This window comes from Telmatherina bonti (assembly GCF_933228915.1).
Source record: "Telmatherina bonti genome assembly, chromosome: 5".
In the NCBI taxonomy this organism is placed as follows: Eukaryota; Metazoa; Chordata; class Actinopteri; order Atheriniformes; family Telmatherinidae; genus Telmatherina; species Telmatherina bonti.
Genome location: NC_136623.1, coordinates 31,085,716 through 31,104,370, shown reverse-complemented (window position 1 = coordinate 31,104,370; position 18,655 = coordinate 31,085,716). Strand labels below are relative to the sequence as shown.

Sequence of the window (18,655 nt, the reverse complement as noted above, 5' to 3'; positions counted from 1 at the left end):
AGAATTCCTTATCTTGCAATACAAAATATTTTCAGATCAAAAATTACCCTTAACTTCAGTATTTTTTCAAAATTATACAGCAGTGATTTTATACACTTTTTCTTGCACTTGTACGTCTAATTCCATGACAAATACTTCCTCAGTTAAAACTGAATTAGGTCTGTTTTTGGGTGAGACCTATGCTACGTCCACTAACAATACAAGGTGTTTATGTTCAGGGTTTTTACGGGTAGATAGCTACATGCTGACTCTGCCACAGCATCTTTGGTTGAACACAGCTGCTGTTGGAAAAAGATCTCGGAGTAAGCCAAAACAATAAAGCTGCAGTAGTAAAATCAAAACAACGAGCCAATGGACTTGCAGAATCAGACGATAGTCTGCTTTAGATTCTCTGTTACCCAACTCAGATTCTTAATGATGTGAAATCACCATTATTTTCCCTTTATCCACTAACAACAAGAAAAAGCCAGTATGTGACATTTCCTTATCTTGGACATCATTGTGTGTTGTTCTCTGTATGATGAATAAATCTCTATTTGCTGAGCTGAATGACTACATAACCAGTCTGTAGGTCAGGCAACAATGTTTTGTCTTAATCAAGGTTAAACTAAAGACATTTCATCTGTAGATTTCCATGTCAAGCTGCCCTCCTGTTGATGTGTAACAAGCGACTCTTTCAGATGCACTTGCAGAGTACACACAGTACCAAAAACACAGACATATTTGTTCAAACAGAGAGCTCAGCAGTTATGAGAAAGACAGCAGAGTATTGTACTTCTGTAAAAATATTTGCCCTGATTTGCTCGCAGCAGAGTCCCACCAGTACAGTGCTGGACATATTTTTACCTGGACATTGGAGCCTTCAACTCGCAATACAAACAATCATTTATCATGTAGTGATTTTTTTAGGTTAACAAAACAGCCGCCGTGCCATCATCATCTTATAAGCAGTGATATAACTTCTGCAAATAAAAGTTGATGTTCATGAATCTCTACACTGAAAACGTCACTATCAAACATGCAAATTAAAAAAAGGAGTGAAACAGAATGGGAGTAAAAGTTGGTTTTTTTTGGTTCTGATAGAGACAAAACACTGAATTTTAAATGAATTAGAAATACAAATTTCAAATTAAAGGCAATGTTCGTTTTTTGTGTAATTCGATGTATCGCATGACTTAACGAAGCAATTATTTTCACTTAGGGAAGAAATTTGAAGCTCCTGTCATTTCAGGGGTTGGTGTAAAAGGGAAATAATGATACGCCGTGCAAAGAAGTTAGTGCTCCACAGGGGTCTTTCTTTTAAGCTGGAATTTGTTCTGAACAAAAGCCAGCTTGAGCCCGACCAAACCCACGTTCACAACACATTGAAAGCAGTTCAAAGCCAACTTCTGCATGCCTAAGCTGCCCACCAACAACCAAACGTTTAGTAAAACCACATCTCTGCATGATTTCTACCAATTTTACCCCAATATTCAAACCCTTCTCTGTTCTCCATCCTTTTCTCTTTCCTGCCACCTGACCTTTCGATTCCCTTCATCCACCTACTTGCCCTGCATGCTTGGGACTTTGGTTCCTGAGCCAAACCCCTGGCTCAGCCTTGAGCAGTCACATGGCAGAGACTCAGATTTTCAGACGAACACGGTTCAAAGCCAACAATTCAGTGCAGACTCTAGCAGCATCAGAGGACTCCTGCCCTGTTACGCATCGCTGCACTCGTGCAACCTTTCACTAAAACTGACAGCGTGCCTCTGTTCCCACAGACAGGTGAGTGGATTTTCATGATGAACAGATTTAATTTGCTGAACAGTGTTAGTGTTTTATATCACGCTGACCTGTTTTGTCCCTGGTTTGGGTTAGTTTGAATTTTAAAAACATTTCAAACCTGCTCTGTGCCACATGCATTTGTTAACCATCTTCAAATCCAAAAAACTTCATTTGATAATCTGACAGATTTTCAGATTTTTGTTGAATTGAAAGCATAAAATTACACAGCTAGATTCAATCGAATATGGTAAATGGTAAAATGTTAAATGAACTTGTACTGTGTTTACAATATTAACAACATATTAAGAGAATAGAGAATAAGCCAGTAAATACTAAGAACTTTGTAAATGTCAGCTATAACGTTCTTGTTGGATTCAGAACCAGATCCTAGTAAATCCAATCGTGCTGGTGGCTGAAAAACCTCGAAACAAGCTACATCTGTGAGCGATATAGGTGCTTGCAAAAAGACATTTATTTAGTTTATGCAGCTTATAGGATATGTCTAAATGGAGTACTATCATTCTATTTTTTAAAAAAAAGTTGCAACTTTCCTCAAACTATATAAATATTTCACGTATTCAACATAAACAAATAAAAAATAAAACAATGAAAGCTGCGTTACTGTAAATCCAAACCTGCACTGTCGCATTTCCACTGGACACACCAAACTCACAAAACCAGTCCTCTCATTTGACTAACTGTATTTACCGTTTGTGAAACGTGAGATAAGCCACATGCAAGAAGTTTGTTTGGTTTAAGAGGAACTCCGGTGCACTGTGACACCAAGATTGACTCGTGGAGGAGTCGAAGGCCAAGCCAGCTAAATATAATATAGTCTTTCTCCAGTGAGTGTGAATCTATAAGCAGCTGGAGTCCTAACACACACACTCTGCTGCCTGCGTGTTTAAAGGCGGGCAGATCACAAGGTCTGTCTGTTTGTTGGGGGAGGGGCTGGAGGAGTGAGAGGGAGGAGTTATCTCCATCCTATCACTGGGCTTCCTGAATCAGAGGTAGAGCACATGGCTGCCTGGTTTTGAAACCACCCTCTAACAGTGAGATGATGCAAGTGTCATGCTGGAGGACAACATGTGCGCCTGTGCAGTCCCTCCCCCCATCGAGTGCAGCAAAGACAAGGAAGCAGAATGTAAGCCTGTGAGAGTGTGAAAGAGTGTGTGTGTTGGGGGGGGGGGGAGAAAGGAGGGAGGAAGTGGACGCACACACATATATTTGCGGCAGATGTAACTGGAAAAACTGTGATCACAATTGAGAGAAGGCGAGAGATCGAAGGGAAGGCGAGAGATCGAAGGGAAGCTGGTTTCTCTGGTCTGGAGAAGGTAAGAGACAAAAATCTGCTACCTGAGGACAGCACGGAGCTGATGGAGGAAGGAAGTAGGTTTATCCAGCAACCCAAAGCCTCATGCTGATCTTTTTATCAGTGCCTTGGATGAAAACTGACCAAACTACTAAGTTTGAATTGTAGATTTTCATCTAAAGCTTAAAGAATTTCCTTGTTCCTGTATTTTCTGATTCACATGACTTATATTGAAATTTTGGATTTGTATTACAATTTTCCCATTAACAACTTCTGCTTTATTGAACCCTCTTGTGGGTATACCTAAAGCACTGTTTTCCATATTTTTAACTTTTATTTCCTCACACCATTTAAAAAAAGGACTCTTTGACATTATGTTGAGACACCACACATGACACTAACTGGCTTCAAGATGGCAAACACTGTATCATTTTAATTAACTCAAACTTTCCAGTTTCTATTTCTAAGTGGAGCTAATCCTTCACTAATTACAGATTTGACTTTATGAAACAGCTTAACAATCACTGCCCTTTAATATGTGCAGCACATGGGGCTTTTTATGGGACCACTGTGTCAGTGTGTGAAAGGTCAGGCATCCATTGCTGGACACTGCATGTAAGAGATGAAGGTGGAGGTAGAGAGAGACACGCACTGGGAAAGTCATTCACAAGAACAAAGTGCTTTAAACCTAATGAAATCTCAAGTTATCCTTATTTAGCGACAATATATTAAGATGTTTTTGCTGGTAAGAGGACACCTTATATCATTCTTGTTGTGCAGAAGTGTAAAAAATGTTCTTTAGAGCTGTCCAACAGTGAATAAAGATGTAGTTAAACACATAAAATGCCACTTAATCCTTATTTTACAGGATAAACTTAATTATATGAACACATTTACATATCTAAATCTATAACATATATCGCTTTTAGGATGTATTAATGAGCAAACTGTGCATACTTAAACCTCTGACATGTATGGTGTTGCCTGCTGTTGTCTTTGCTACAGAAAGATGCTGAGTCATTGTATGACTTTTAATGTGTAAAATACAAAAATTTTAGAAATTTGTATGTAAATTTCTAAGGTTAAGTTCAGCTCGATCATCAACATTTGATTTTATGACAAATTACCGCACAGCAGTTCAACCAAGAAACAAAAAAGCAGATATTTTCCCAATATGACTTTAACCAAAACAACTTGGAGTATCTCACACTTCCGATTTTTCTATTTTAGTGGCAGCAAAACATTGTAACATTTAAATATTTATAATTCGAGTGGAAGAGAATCATGTACAAGTAATTGCTAATGAGAGATTTTAAAATAATATTAATTACCTGTGAATAGATACATATGCAAGTTGTGTAGATTAATGTCAAACAGTTCTATAAGTTTAAAGAAGAAACTTTTAGAAGCAATAAAAGTCTCCAGGAACCCATAAAGTCCATCATAAGATCTCAAGGTAACCCTGCAATTGTTATGTCAAAGCCCATCAAGATTAAAGTCTGTATAACTTTGACCCATGTGGGAAATGTGCCAGAAAAACCAAACATAAAGCATAATGTAGTATGTTACCATGATGTTGCATCCCACAGGATGAATTTTAATAACGTCCACACATTCTCAGGAAGAAAACTGGGCTTGTTAAGTCCCTCATTCGCCAGTGTAAATGTGTGTCCTTTTCCACCACCGCTCTCCCAGTGCTCAAGGCACATCTGATTACAGTGATGTTTCACTCATGGCAGCAGGGTGTAAGACTGAAAGGATCAGATACAGTAGAATGCTTGCTGGTTTTCTCATGGATCATGGTTTGTTTCCAACTGTGAACCAAACCATGGGGTTTTTATGAAAATGGCTGAAAACCAAAGATCTTCTGTCCAGAAAAAAGACTCCACAAGTGTGAAACTCAGTAAATACAGCAGCTATAAGTTACATAGTTTGATAAAACTGAAATATTTAAAGGGTGTAATATCCTCTAAATGCCACTAATCAAACCTTCCTGTGTTCTTGATCTGTTTCAGATTGTTCACGTCTACTTTTTTTTTTTACCCATTCCTACTTCCATCATGTCGCTGTTAACTCATGTGCTGGCATGCCTGTTCGGCATGGGCTCTTGGGTGGCCATCAATGGGATGTGGGTGGAGCTTCCCCTGATTGTACCAGAGATTGCAGAGGGCTGGTACCTGCCCTCTTACCTTACTGTTCTCATTCAAATGGCCAACATAGGTCCTCTCTTCATCACCTTGATGCACCGCTTTCGGCCAGGCACCCTGGATGAGCGGCCGGTCATCTATTGTATCGTAGGCTTGGGGATAGTCGCTACATTCCTGCTGGCCTTCTTCTGGAAGCACACAGTGACCAGAGCAGACTCGAATCACAGCGTACCCCTGCTGGTTTTAAGCTTCCTGCTGTCTGTGGTGGACTGCACGTCATCTGTCACCTTCCTGCCTTTCATGATGCGCCTGCGTCCACAATATCTCACAACCTATTTTGCAGGTGAAGGCCTTAGTGGTCTTGTTCCTGCATTAGTGGCCCTCATTCAGGGTGTTGGTGTGGCCCACTGCGAAAATGCCACTTTGGGTGAAAACACATCAGCGATTAATTCCAGTATGGTGAACATTGATGAGCTGAAAGTCATCTACCAGCCGGCCAAATTCTCCGTCCAGGTCTTCTTTGTGTTTCTAAGTGCCATGATGGTTGTATGCCTAGTAGCCTTCATACTTCTCAACCACCACCCAGCTGTGGCTCGGGAGAGGAAGAGTGACCGGTACTTCAGTGGAGATCTGGAACATGAGAAAAGGGAGCAAGGTTTGTCTTTGCACGCCCAGACACCGGAGCAGAAGCCAATGATTAGTCCCCTAGAAGCCATGAGGAAGGAACCCAAAAGCTCTTTTGGGAGAGGGACCTATAGCAACCTTGAGGTGGCCTTCATCTTTATGGTTCTGGCTTGGGTCAATGCTCTGACCAATGCCGTGCTCCCCTCAGTGCAGTCCTACTCCTGTCTGCCTTATGGGAATAAGGCCTACCATCTAGCTGCCACCATGGCTGCCGTTGCTAACCCTGTGGCCTGCTTCATTGCCATGTTCATTCCATACAGGTGAGAAATGAAGATCCTAATAATAGTTGATTCCATTAAAATAAATGCCAGTGATCACCCCACAGGGTGCTGTAAAATGGTGTGAAAGAAGAAAAGTTTATTTGCAGTTGTTGTAGTGACATATAAATGTGATTACGAGATACAATCTCAAGGTGACTTAACCAAATATTCATGTTTCACACAATTTTGTTTCAGGTCTCTTATCTTCATGGGTTTTTTGACCATGTTCGGAACTGGATTTGGAGCTTACATCATGGCCATGGCTGCTCTGAGCCCCTGCCCTTTGCTGGTCCACAGTACCTCTGGAACTGTAGTCATAGTAAGACTTTTTAATCAATCATTGCATGCCTGCTGAGCAGTCAGACTGGCTTGCTGAGTCATGCTGCACCTTGAAGATGAATACAGGTTCCACCCACACATCATACCCACTCATATTTTCAGATTTCTGATGAAGTGGGGCATACAATGGCATCCGCATGTTTTGCAATCATCACAGCTCAATCCTGTCTGATTGTATTAGGGCAGTGATCTTTGCAATGGTCCACACCCTTCATAAAGTAGTGGATTACAACATATTTCTTTTATAATAAAGGCTCATAGCAGGTCCTAAATCCTAACCAGGTAAACTTTTATCAGAATGATTTGGATGAAAATCTAAACTTTGAGATTTTTAAACCTGTCTGTCTCTATATATTTGTGTAAAATAGATGGAAATGGCATTATTTCACAATTTCTATAAAAAACAAAGCAATTTTTACACATGCTCTGATTTGATGCTGTGTGATTTCTACAGTGTTCCACAGCATAACCTGCATTCTGTGTGCTCTATCGTGACGCTCCCCAGCACCTCCTCCCGCATTTCCAGCACAGAATCTCCTGCTGTGAAGTGCAGGATGTGAATAGCAACTACAGGAAAATTCCAGACCAAATTGTTTGCACATTTTCTGGAAATCTCTGGTGTTCGTATGTGAAAACAGTTCCACTGGATCTGCTCAAGCAGTGGAAAGTGCAACACAGAGAGAAACGATTTACATCAACTTTTAAATTTGTCATTAGGTGAAACATGTTTTTACAAAGTCCTGCTTACCTAAATCCAGTTTATTCAGTGTGCAGTACCATCTGCCATGCCATGTCAGGAGAGCCAATCAGACAAAACTTTGCTGAAGCTCAGGATATATGAGGTGAAACTTTAAGCAATGTTGCTTTTGTAGCAATACATGTTCATTAAAGATCTTCCACTTTCAAATGAACTGCATGCAGCTACAGTCAGGAAAGTGCAGAGACTGATTTTGCTCTCTTCTTGCTGGACAATGCTTCTGTATCACTCTGGCCACACAGCTCTCCCCTGATTGGTTGAAAACTCCAGTGACATGCATGGCCTGAGACACCACTTTCTTCTTTAATTATTTTCCCCAAACGAGATGTCTGATCTTTCTTCCTGGCAATTCATTAAAAAAAACACACATATTTGGGAATCAAACACTAGCTGGAAATGCTCACAGTTTAGTCAAAGGGTGATTTTACTGTTACTGGCAAAGGCATTCATTTGATAGTTATTTTGAATTTTATTCTTTCAAGCCAATTTCATTCAGTAGTTTTCTAAAAAGTTTTCTTTGAAAGTGATCCAGAGAGGTTATATCTCTGGATTCTGATATCACTCCCATTTAGAAAACAGTAATTAGATTTAAAAACTCCCTTTAGGTGATTTTAATCTGTTTTGGAAAAGACATAATGCATGTTAGAGGGGCTAAAAGCAAATACAATGTTTAAAGTTGTTCACATTTGGACCGTTGATAATGTCAGGTGTTTGTCACTGACTCACCAGCTGGATGTGTAGGTAGATTAAGTAAACTTCACCTGTGTGTTGTTTTCCACTCTGATCCATCCTGTTAGGTCCCAATATTCAACATGTGAACCGTTGTGAAACTGTCAAAATAGGAGAGTCAAGGCTTCCTGTAGGCGACACCTGGAGGTTAATTAAAAAGAAGAAGCAGAAAGTAAACACACACAACAAACAGGGGGATAAACCATACAAAGTACAACAAGAGCAAGACACTGCTATGTTTACAGAACCAGAATAGAAAGACTTCTAATCCAAGGAATATAGATTTACAAAGAATAACAGCCCAAAAAACCCAGACAACCCAAACTTCAGGGCGACTAACGAAATGAATTAACAAACAAATGAACGAATGAAGCAAAAGAAAGTAAAAATTAACAGGCAACAGATTTAAGCGAAAAGCAAAACAAAAGTCATCCTGAATGAAAATGACAACAAAATCCAGCAGAACAACACCTGCGCCCACTGCATGGCCCAGTTTAAACATGCACATTGTGCCAGTCCAAATGTGTATAAGGATTTTCACCAAGACGGCAGAAAAAGACATGGATGGAAAATCATCTCAAATCCCAAGTTTTTTTGTTTGTTTGTTTAAAAAGGTGGAAAGAAGAAAATTGGATTTTTAAATTTGAAGCCAAACTGTTGATTGTTAGACAAACCAAACCTCATTCTAATGGCAGTGATAGTTTTATCAGAGATCAAAACTTTTATCACAAGATCTCCAAAATCTCACAAATGTTTTTTTTTTTCTTTACTTTTCACCTTGTCTTATGATGAATTTAAGCATGACTATGATCATTAATTTTTTTTCAACACTTTTTACAAAATAATTCAGAGGGAAATGACATTTGGAGCACAGACTGCTCAAAGGTTTGGGATAATTTCTCACTAAATCCAATAGGAAAGTCATCCTACAGTTTAGACCGGTCTTGTATTTTAAATAAAACATAAGAGCAGAGAGATAAAATGATAAAGTACAACATTATTAACATGGTTAAACACGTTTTTAAGTGACAGCTGCATGTAGAAGGAAGAAAATACTACGTAAAGTTTCTAACTCAGCACAGATGAACACATTGTGTTCTCTTTTATTAAGCAGATGTAATTTCATGCATCATATTGATCTCCTCTCTGCTGCAGGTGTTGGCCTGGATCCTGTTTGTCCTGTCTCTGTCCTACGTCAAGGTCATCATCGGGGTGATTCTGAGGGACGAGGGCCACAGCGCCCTCGTGTGGTGCGGAGCTGTAGTGCAGCTGGGGTCGATGCTCGGCGCTATCTCCATGTTCCCACTTGTCAGTGTCTATGGGCTTTTCAGGTCGGGTGACCCCTGCAACACCAAATGCCCCTCGTAGGACATGAATTTGTTTCAAAGTTAGATATTGCTGTACAAACTTGAGCTTGTAATGCACTTATTTTAGTTGCACTGAACTCAATGCAGCCATGAGTTTTACATATTCCAACTGGTTTTAGGAGAGCCGAAAGGTCACAGGTGATCATTTTCCCCACAGTATTGCATCACTTCTGTTGGCATTTTTTCTGTCTGATTTATTTATATTTATTGTCACGCGGAGTGAACACTACAAAAACCTGACGATACATCTACATGTCCAGTCAGACCACTGGAGACCAAATCAGAAGGGATTTTAGACCTTTTACAATTCCTCATCAATTTAGAAGCCATTTTACTTGAACTTTTAAAGTGTTATTGATGGATTTTACATCTTTTATAACTTATGTTACGTTTTGGCTTTAAACTGTGCCTTGATTGCAGATAAAGATGAATTGTGCTTTTTACTCTATAGAAAAAAAATTATTGCTGGGAAATAGTTGTTTCTGTTACTAGAGTGGAGTGTGTTATACCAAATAAACAGCTGTTTTATGACAATTATCATACGGCGTGTTTAATAAGTTATTGTGAAGTATAATTAGTTCCTATCTCAGCTGCTGCAGAGGAGAAAGAAAAACAAATTAAAAGGGATTTTAAGCAACCTTCCAAGGAGACCTGTAAGAGGTTTGTTTGTTTTTCTTTTTTTTTTAGGGGGCGGGATTCTTTAGTTTGCTCACTGAGTTTCATTTCTCTTCTTTCTTTGCAGGTGGGTGTATATTTGTGTGACAAACAAAGATTTTTCTCTTTAAACTCACAAAAGAAATCAGGGTATAAATGAAGGACAGTCAGTCCAAAACTAAAAGTCTATTAAAAAGGATAAACACAATCTGTTGGAGATTTAATGTAAAATTAACATCTGTTGTATTACCGTTGCATCCATTACTCAAACACATGGATGAATGTAGGAATATTTCAATAGTAGCTCTACCTTAAGATTCTAAGATGATGATAGATACACACAACTTACAATACACCAGAGATGCAAAAATTTTAATCTTAATACATTAATTAGTTCAGCAAAGTACAAAATTCTTGTTGGATTTTCTTTAAATTGTTTGTGGGAACTAACAAAACTCATACATATGTTGTTGTCCCGCTGAAGGGGTGGTAACAGTGAATCATTGCTCAGGTGAATTGGCACGTTTTACACCAGATGCTCTTACTGGCACAACCCTCTGCATTAATCCAGGCTTGGGACCCACCCTCAGAGAAAAATCATTCCCCCTCTGGGCTGAAGCAGGGGAGCAGGACTCAAACTGCAGACCTTCAAGTCACAAAACAAGTAGCTCTGCCACCTGAGCTACTGCCATCCCAACAAATATCACACATATGATCATAAAAAATTCTTGATGAAATTTGTCCTCACATTTGCATGTTTAAACCACAAGAGAGCGCCATAGATCTACTTTTCTTAAATATATGTGACTAACGTACTTAATTCATGTCAAAGGCGCTTGTTAATACATGTAATATGGAAACAATTTATGTTTTTAAAGAGAACAAAAGAAGAAAATAATTGATCCTGGAAGCTCAAACACATTAAACAGACTTATCCATGAGGAGAGGAGATGGCAAACTACATTGACCATAACCAGCATGTCAAGCGACTGGCTTGTAGAAGAGTTATCACAATGTGCCCCGCATAAAGCCATCCTTAGAAATGACTGTGCAGAGATAAGAGCTATCAGATAACCACACATTGTCTGAGTATAGCTCAAATTATGGTCATAATGCCAGTGACAACACCTTCTTTTCACCTGGCTACAGAGAGGATTACAACCTTGAGAGAAACAATAATAACACACAAAACAGCTCATAACTACAAGAAGTAACTGTCCAATAAAAGCAAAACAGCTGCTGGGATTTTGTGAAGAGATGCATCTGCCAGAAGAACAAAGTCCTGAAGTTTAGTTTAGATCAGACTGAAAACTGCACTCAGTAGTTAGTGATGTCATCAAATTCAGAGAGTGAGCTAAGATATCTACCTCCAGAGATGGCCTCATCATTTGCTCTTTGTAAGACATGGTGAATATTTTGACCTTGTGCAACAAACACAGATGTGTTTTCCATGGTTATGAAATAGCTAAAAGTTATACTGGGACCACAAGTGTGTTTGGTCAATCAGGTTGCAACTCAAAAAAAAAAAAAAAAACAAGGTTCCCAAAAGCCAGCATGATTCCTTCTCTTTAATCCCTTCCATGCCAGTAACAATGCAGAGGCATCACTGCATGATAATACATCTGTTTATTGTTGCCAAGTCCCTGACTTTTCTATATTATTAATTGGTTTTTAATGTAGTCATTTTAAGTGTAGTTGTATTGTCACAATGGATTTGTCCTAAAAATTGTCTATATTTCCAATTTTATCATTCTAAATGTTAAACCAAGATAGTAATTTCATGAGTACAACAATTATGTTTCATTCATGTCGTCATTTTTAAATTGAAGTAAAGGTCCTGATCAGCAAAATCTAACCTCCGACTTCTGACACACTTCAGGGGATTTTTATATTTTCACTCTTTACCCTTTGATTCATGGTGTCCATTACAGTGGACAACTATTTAAAGGTTGTTTTCTAATATTATCATAAGTGAGGATGGTATGTTTGCAATTCAGTGGACATTACACAACACGCTGCCCCTTTCTAAAGAAGAAACATGTATAATATAAAATTTCATATCTACATGTACATTACCAACTTTATCTCTGTGATAAACAGGAAAAGATAAGTCTATTTTATAGAATATTCTATTATAGGAATATGACAACATCTTATTTTGAAAGTATTTCTATAGCATAGATAAAAACAAATAAACAAACTAAATAAAAAGTAAAATAATGCTAAAGACAATTTTTTTACATGTCTGTAGAAGCAAAATATTCAGTGTAAAAAAAATAAAAAAAAACAACCTACGCTGGTTTTTGATAATTCATGCATCAGAAGGTTAACTTTTAAAAGAAAAAAGTTAAAAAGTTAGCATCTATTTATATTTTTTAAAGTAAGTACAAGTCGTGTGGAACTCCAAATCTCTTTACAGCTACATGTTTATAAATGTACCACTAGATGTCACCATATGATATGAAGCGCATCACCAGGATGCAAGGACGTCTCATAAAGACAAACTAACACCAAGACTCAGGTGCTGCTGCAGCATTTAGGAGTTATAAAGATAATGGAGTATTATATTATTTTAGCTCAGTTTTCTGGTTCTCCCAGTAAGATTCAGTGTTTAAGTAACCTGTCCTTCATGTTGAAACAGGTTTTAAAAGTTTATACTACATGCTCTTATTAAAACAGTATTTATATTGGAACTTACAAAATCATCTAAAAATTGCTTACAGCTCAACTTAATGCAAAACAGCGATGCATCTCCTCTCAGGTGTTCACCAGGGAACTGGAGTCATGCATGCATCATATCCTCCACACTAAGTCAGAGACTTTGTTCCTTGTGTAGGAGTGGAAGCGTGTGTGTTTATCCTTCATCCAGTCCATGGAGACAAGCAGGAATGAGAAACTCACGGCCAGTCAATCTGATTCAGATCCCAGTGGCTCCTTGGAGAACATCTGGGGTCATCATCCACTGGTGTCTCATACATGACCCATCCTCTTCATCTTCTCCTGCAGTTCCAATGACTTATGGTGTGTTGAGTTTAGAAGTAGTATACCTGTTTGGAAAGACTTGACCATTGTCTGAATACTCGGAAACATGAAAAGCAAGTCTTGATTTGAAAGTTTTTGTTTAAAACATGCCCAGGTATTCAGACAGCAGTCTCAGTCTAAATACATGTGTGAGGGTGTTTTTAGTAAGAGAAGGAAAGAAAGGAGGAGTGTTACCATCTATGTTTTTCAGGATGATTCTCTGCCTTCCTCTCCTGCAACTAGTGTGGCATCTCCTCTCCATGCATCTTGTCTTCCTGTCTTTGTGCACACGGCAGACTTTGTGACCGTAATTTCAATTTAAAACACATGAGGGGAAATCCTAGCCTGTGCTGCTCTTTAATGGGCCGTCATGGGATTGGAGTATGCAGAGAATGATTGAATTTTGTGAGAAGGCCAGAAACAATCAAGTCTCGCCTGCCGTTATGCAATCGACCATTCCCCTCTCGCAACGCGACGTCTGGTAAAACCTTGTGGAAGAGGAGGAGGCAGTGGAGGGTTCAGGCTTGGAAACCTCAGCGTCTGGGCCCAAAGAGAGACAAATATTTTTTCTTCTAAATGATTCGAGCCCTTATAAAAGAGAAAGTCAGCTGTCATATGTAAAAAGATCCAATGAGATCTGATGCACCACTTCAAACGCAGAGATGTTTGACCAGATTGCTTTTACTGGTTGTAAATGAGTCTTTTTACACTGACATGCATGACATCTTATATTTCCTCACAGACGGAAACATGTGGATCATATACAAAAAGCCAGCCGTACTGTTATATTTATGTGATTGTGTCATGTCTATTTTCTCCTGCGGCTCTCAACTTGCTCGGCTTCACTGTGACAATGTGAAGATAAGAGTTCAGTTTATTACCAATTTATGTAGACCTTCACACCCGTTGTGTCAAATTCCACCACTGTGACACACACACTACCCTGTCAGTGAAGCAAAACAGATCGACTTTCCTGTTAAGTCCATTATATTCAAATCGACTAAGCCTTTTTGTTTTGTTTTTTTTTATTTATTTATTTTTATTTCTTTCCGTCTTTGCAACAGGACACAAAGTAATCAAAAGTTAAAAGCAAACACTCAAGGAGGCACTTAGCAAAAAGAAAAGCTTTTATGATAAAACATTCATATACTGTTCAGCGGAGGAGACAGGTAATATTTGAGGATGATAGGGTTGTCTTGTGGTCAGTTTTGTGTGGTATTACTTGGGGAGCCTTGAAGATAAATCCTCCTAATAACACCACCGCCCACTGAACATCCATCAGACGATTCATTCAGAATGACTAATACATGAGTCTACTTCTTCAGGGGTGTGAAGTGAGCCTGATAGAGCTGTTAGAAGTCTGGTTCATTACTCTGATAGGCTGAAGACAGCAGAGGTTGGATGCAGGTGTGTTGAGTCATTTAACCACTTATAACCAAGTTTATAGCGGCCAAAATAAAGCCATATAAAGTTGTACAAGCATGCCTTGTTATTGTGAGTGCATGATAGCAAGAAATACAGGCTACTGATAAAGAACTCTAAATTCACATGAATAAACACGAAAAGAAGCTTTGAGTGCAGGAAAATGACTTAGTTTCTCCAAAATTTAGTTCAGGTAGCAGTGTTGCTCTGTTATTGATTCATTTTTCAAACCGCTTCGTCCAATGGAGTCGGTCCCGGCAATCATTGGGCAAAAGCAGGCTACACCCTGGACAGGTCGCCAGTCCATCACAGAGCCAACACAGAGACAAACAACCAGTCACACTCACAGTCACTCCTATGGACAATTTAGATTAACCAATCAACCCAACATCCATGTCTGAGGACGGTGGGAGGAAGCTGGAGTTCCTGGAGAGAACCCACGCATACATGGGGAGAGCATGCAAACTCCACACAGAAGAACCGGTGACCTTCTTGCTGTGAGGCCATAGTGCTAACCACTACGCCACCATGCAGCCCGTTGCTCTGTTAATGGTCGCCATTCTCGACCTGAGGAAATATTTGTGTGGCTCACAGAAGAACTGACTGAAATACAGCGAGGTGGACAGTTTGAAGTTGTCTCAACTTGCTGTTCAGTATCCCATCTCTAACATGTCGCACACCGATGAATGGAACGATGATGACCAGGATGAGCTAGAAGAATGCAGGTCTGGGCAGCCATGCAAACCAACAAGGTACAAACCACTAAAATCTAAACACAACTTAAAACGCTATGTTAAAGTAATAATAATCTATAATTGTATGATTATCTTTTCTTTGTATAAAAATGTTTTTCTCATATGACTTCTTGCATTGCATTCATTTGGAGCAGCTGGTGTTTAAGATGATGACTGGAGCACAAGCGCTGGTGTGAATGGTAATGGTGCTGTGCTGGTGCCACAACTAGATCCCATTTTGAGCATTGTGACACACACAATCTAAGTTTATTAGCAAGAAAATAAAGGCTGCTAAGAGGCTGATGGAGATTATATTCATCCTCAAGTCAACTACTTCAGAGTTCAGCCAGTCAGAAACTGGTGCTGCTCAGTAAGAGACTGGTTGTTGAACATAATAGTGCAAATATTTATGTATAATCCAGCAACCCATTAGCTCAAGTACTGCACTGGCTGGGCTTTAGCTTGCCAAGGATAAAAACTTACCAGTATTATGAAACACTACCCTCTCTGTCTTTTGTCCGAAAGACATTTTTAAGATGCTGTTTTCAGGTATTATAACTATTGAAAATAGAATTAAAAGTTTCCTGGTTATTATCTGAAAAATAAATAAATTAAAATAAAGTCAAAATGCTTAACTGAACTAAGCTAGCTGTCTCATGTTGGAAGTCTTTGTGAAAAGCTAGGCTAACAGTTTTCTGGCTGCGGCCTCATATTTATTCAGTGTCAACATACAAGATGATAGTAACATTATTTCTTCATATTTGGAACTATCTTGTCTTGTTTTATTTCAAGTAACCTTCTATTGAAGCCAAATTTCAAGCTAGAAATAGCCTGCTAGCAAGTAACACATCCCTTAAACAAGAGCTTAATTTTCACACATTTCATGTGTCTGCTACTGTCTGCTTTGGAGGGAGATTCAAGTATCTTTTGACTGATCTTTCAACTTATTTCTGTCTAATTTTTGTGTACATGCTAAACTAATCCAATAGCTTCATATTTATTGCTATATCGTCTCATTTTGCTTGCTCTTTTATTGTACATTTTAACACACCAGGTAGAAGTTGTGACATCCACGGTCACTATCAATAACCAACAAAATTTAAAACAAAAGGAAATAGCAAACAGCAAGCCCTTTAATATCAGGAAGTACCTTCATAGGGGTAACATGAGGGGTCAGCTTTTGGTCACGCTGGGCATCCATTAGTGGCCTTATTTAGAGACTTATTCCTTTAAGAGGAGTGATTGAGAATCATTACCTTTGCCCGCCCCCTCCCTGCCAACAGTCAATAATGAGGGATCATTAAAATGAATAGATGGACATTCCCCTTTTCTCCGGATCCTTATTGCAAAATCAGTGTCAGGGGAAATGAAGATTGAGCTTGGAGAAGGCGTCTAAAAGCCTCACAGTGATTGTCGTGAACTCATCTCCAGTGCCAGGCTCCTTTATCTACTGTAAGAGTCTGCACCTGCATGAACTCCAGACTAGCAAGAGCTTTTACTGCAGGCCATTAAGAGCCTCCCTAATGCGTGCTACCTTCAACATAAACATTCTGCATATGTACCGAAACATTTACAGCAACAATGGAAGAATGATTGCTTCGGATGTCTTGAGCTTTTTTTTTAAAATTTATTTATTTATTTTTTTTATTTGCTTCCTTCCCTTCTTGAAGAACTCGAGCTCTCAGACTGGGGCTGGTGAATGCTGCGACTTTGATGTGAAGAATAGAGAACTCGTGTTGTGATCACATAAACAGACACTTAAAGATAATTCACACTTTTCACATTGCTTAAGCTCAACCATCTGTCCCGCCGCTGAATTTTATAAATCCTTGCACAACATTTCACGCATCACAAAAGAAAGAGCGAATCAAGCTGAATGATTGCAGATGGAGAATAAAAGACGGCACAAGATTTTCCAGACCCCATCTGGTTGCCTTTCTGAGCGTCTCTTAAAGTGTCTTTTAAAAAGGTGATTTGTCTGTGAGGCTGCAATGATGTGACCATGTCAGCATGTCATCTGCTGAACCTGTCACACGTGAAACGATCCTATAAAAGGAGCTTGTGTACACCTGCGGAGCTTGACAGTCCCACCCCAAACATGTGTAAACACATGCTCAAATCCACACATGCACGCGCACACATGGTCCTCATCTAGTTTCCAAAGGTAACTGATAACAGGGTCTGTTTATTATCATCTAACATGTGTTTCTGAAGAATAAAGAAATCTCAAAAACTGACTTTAAGGGACCAAAAGAGATCAAATACAGCCCTGGCTTATGGGGCAGAACTATCACAGGTCCCTGAGTATGGTCAAGCAATTATCTCTTAAAGCATCTCTTAAAGCCACCCCCATGGTTCTCTCAACATGCCCTTCATAACAGAGGTATATTGTGGATTTACTGCCTGCAGATGGCTGTGAGAGAGAAAGGCAGCAGCTCTAGCACAGTGCCTATGCACTGGCTTTATAAAAGCCCAAATCAAGGGCTCTTTGGGAATACAACTGAGAGGAAGTGGGGCAATAAAGACACTATAAATCTGTACAGTGAAACTTCTAAGTCATGCCCTCTGCCAGGTGGCGTGTACATGTGGACCTCGGGGAGGAAAGGCACGCGCTACAATCATTGTGATCAGAGATGGACTTCTTTTGCTTGCCTGTGTTGTCTTCCCTAAAGGGATGCTTCTGTTGGACTGTCTGTCAATAAGTCAGTCTGTCAGCATGAGCAGCAGACAGTTGAATAATTTGACAAGATGAAGACTCTTCATCTGTATATATATATATATATATATATATATATATATATATATATATATATATATATATATATATATATATATATGTATATATATATATATATATATATATATATATATATATATATATATATATATATATATATATATATATATATATATATATATATATATATATATATATACATACAATGGTGTGCAGTCAGGGTAGGCAGGGTAGGCAGTGCCTACCCAAGACAAAAGGGATCAAGTGAAATAATTTAACTGTAGTGATTCGATTTATTTTATTTTTTAAAAAAAAAAAGCTTTTATTTTATAATTACTGATCTTTAAAATACGTTTTCTAATTAGAATTTCTTAATGCCTGTAATGCTTGAAAGTGCTGGCATTTAATGCTCCTCATAGTTCAATAAAAATAAAAACATCAACAGCACCCCCTCCTGGCCATGAAATGAAGCTGCATAAGTGACTCATCATTGCACGCTAATATGGTCAGGCCACGCCTTCTATTGAAGGCACAGCGCTTCTCTGCCTTTACCTCCCATATTATCGCAGTGGTGTGTGTTTGCACATGCGCAGTTAGTTTCTAATATGAAGATTATGTACGTAAAAAGGGAGATCACTACTCTGCCTTTTTACGTTAGGCAGCGTAGTGATCTGCCATTTTACGTTACTGTACTATGCAAATGATCTATGTACGTTAAGAGAGAATTT

General features: G+C 38.9%; 1 protein-coding gene across 2 annotated transcripts; it reads left to right on the top strand.

Annotated features, from left to right (window-relative positions):
• The first annotated feature begins 2,963 nt into the window (after window positions 1-2,963).
• On the top strand, window positions 2,964-9,863 carry slc52a3-2b (solute carrier family 52 member 3-2b). 2 transcript variants are annotated; one of them, XM_079240842.1, is made up of 4 exons: window positions 2,964-3,098; window positions 5,092-6,167; window positions 6,363-6,486; window positions 9,148-9,863. In XM_079240842.1, the coding sequence occupies exons 2-4, from the start codon at window positions 5,137-5,139 to the stop codon at window positions 9,358-9,360; spliced, it is 1,368 nt and encodes a 455-aa protein (XP_079096968.1). In that variant the 5' UTR covers window positions 2,964-3,098; window positions 5,092-5,136; the 3' UTR covers window positions 9,361-9,863. The 2 variants fall into 2 exon arrangements, with proteins under 2 accessions (XP_079096968.1, XP_079096969.1); XM_079240843.1 differs by having other exon boundaries at window positions 3,064-3,153.
• Window positions 9,864-18,655: the final 8,792 nt, after the last annotated feature.

Excerpts from the sequence above, each read along its gene's own strand:
- slc52a3-2b (XM_079240842.1), top strand. The coding sequence starts at position 5,137 with ATGTCGCTGTTAACTCATGTGCTGGCATGCCTGTTCGGCATGGGCTCT. Across the intron at positions 6,168-6,362 it reads GCCATGTTCATTCCATACAG|GTCTCTTATCTTCATGGGTT; the intron begins GTGAGAAATGAA and ends ATTTTGTTTCAG. Across the intron at positions 6,487-9,147 it reads CCTCTGGAACTGTAGTCATA|GTGTTGGCCTGGATCCTGTT; the intron begins GTAAGACTTTTT and ends TCTCTGCTGCAG.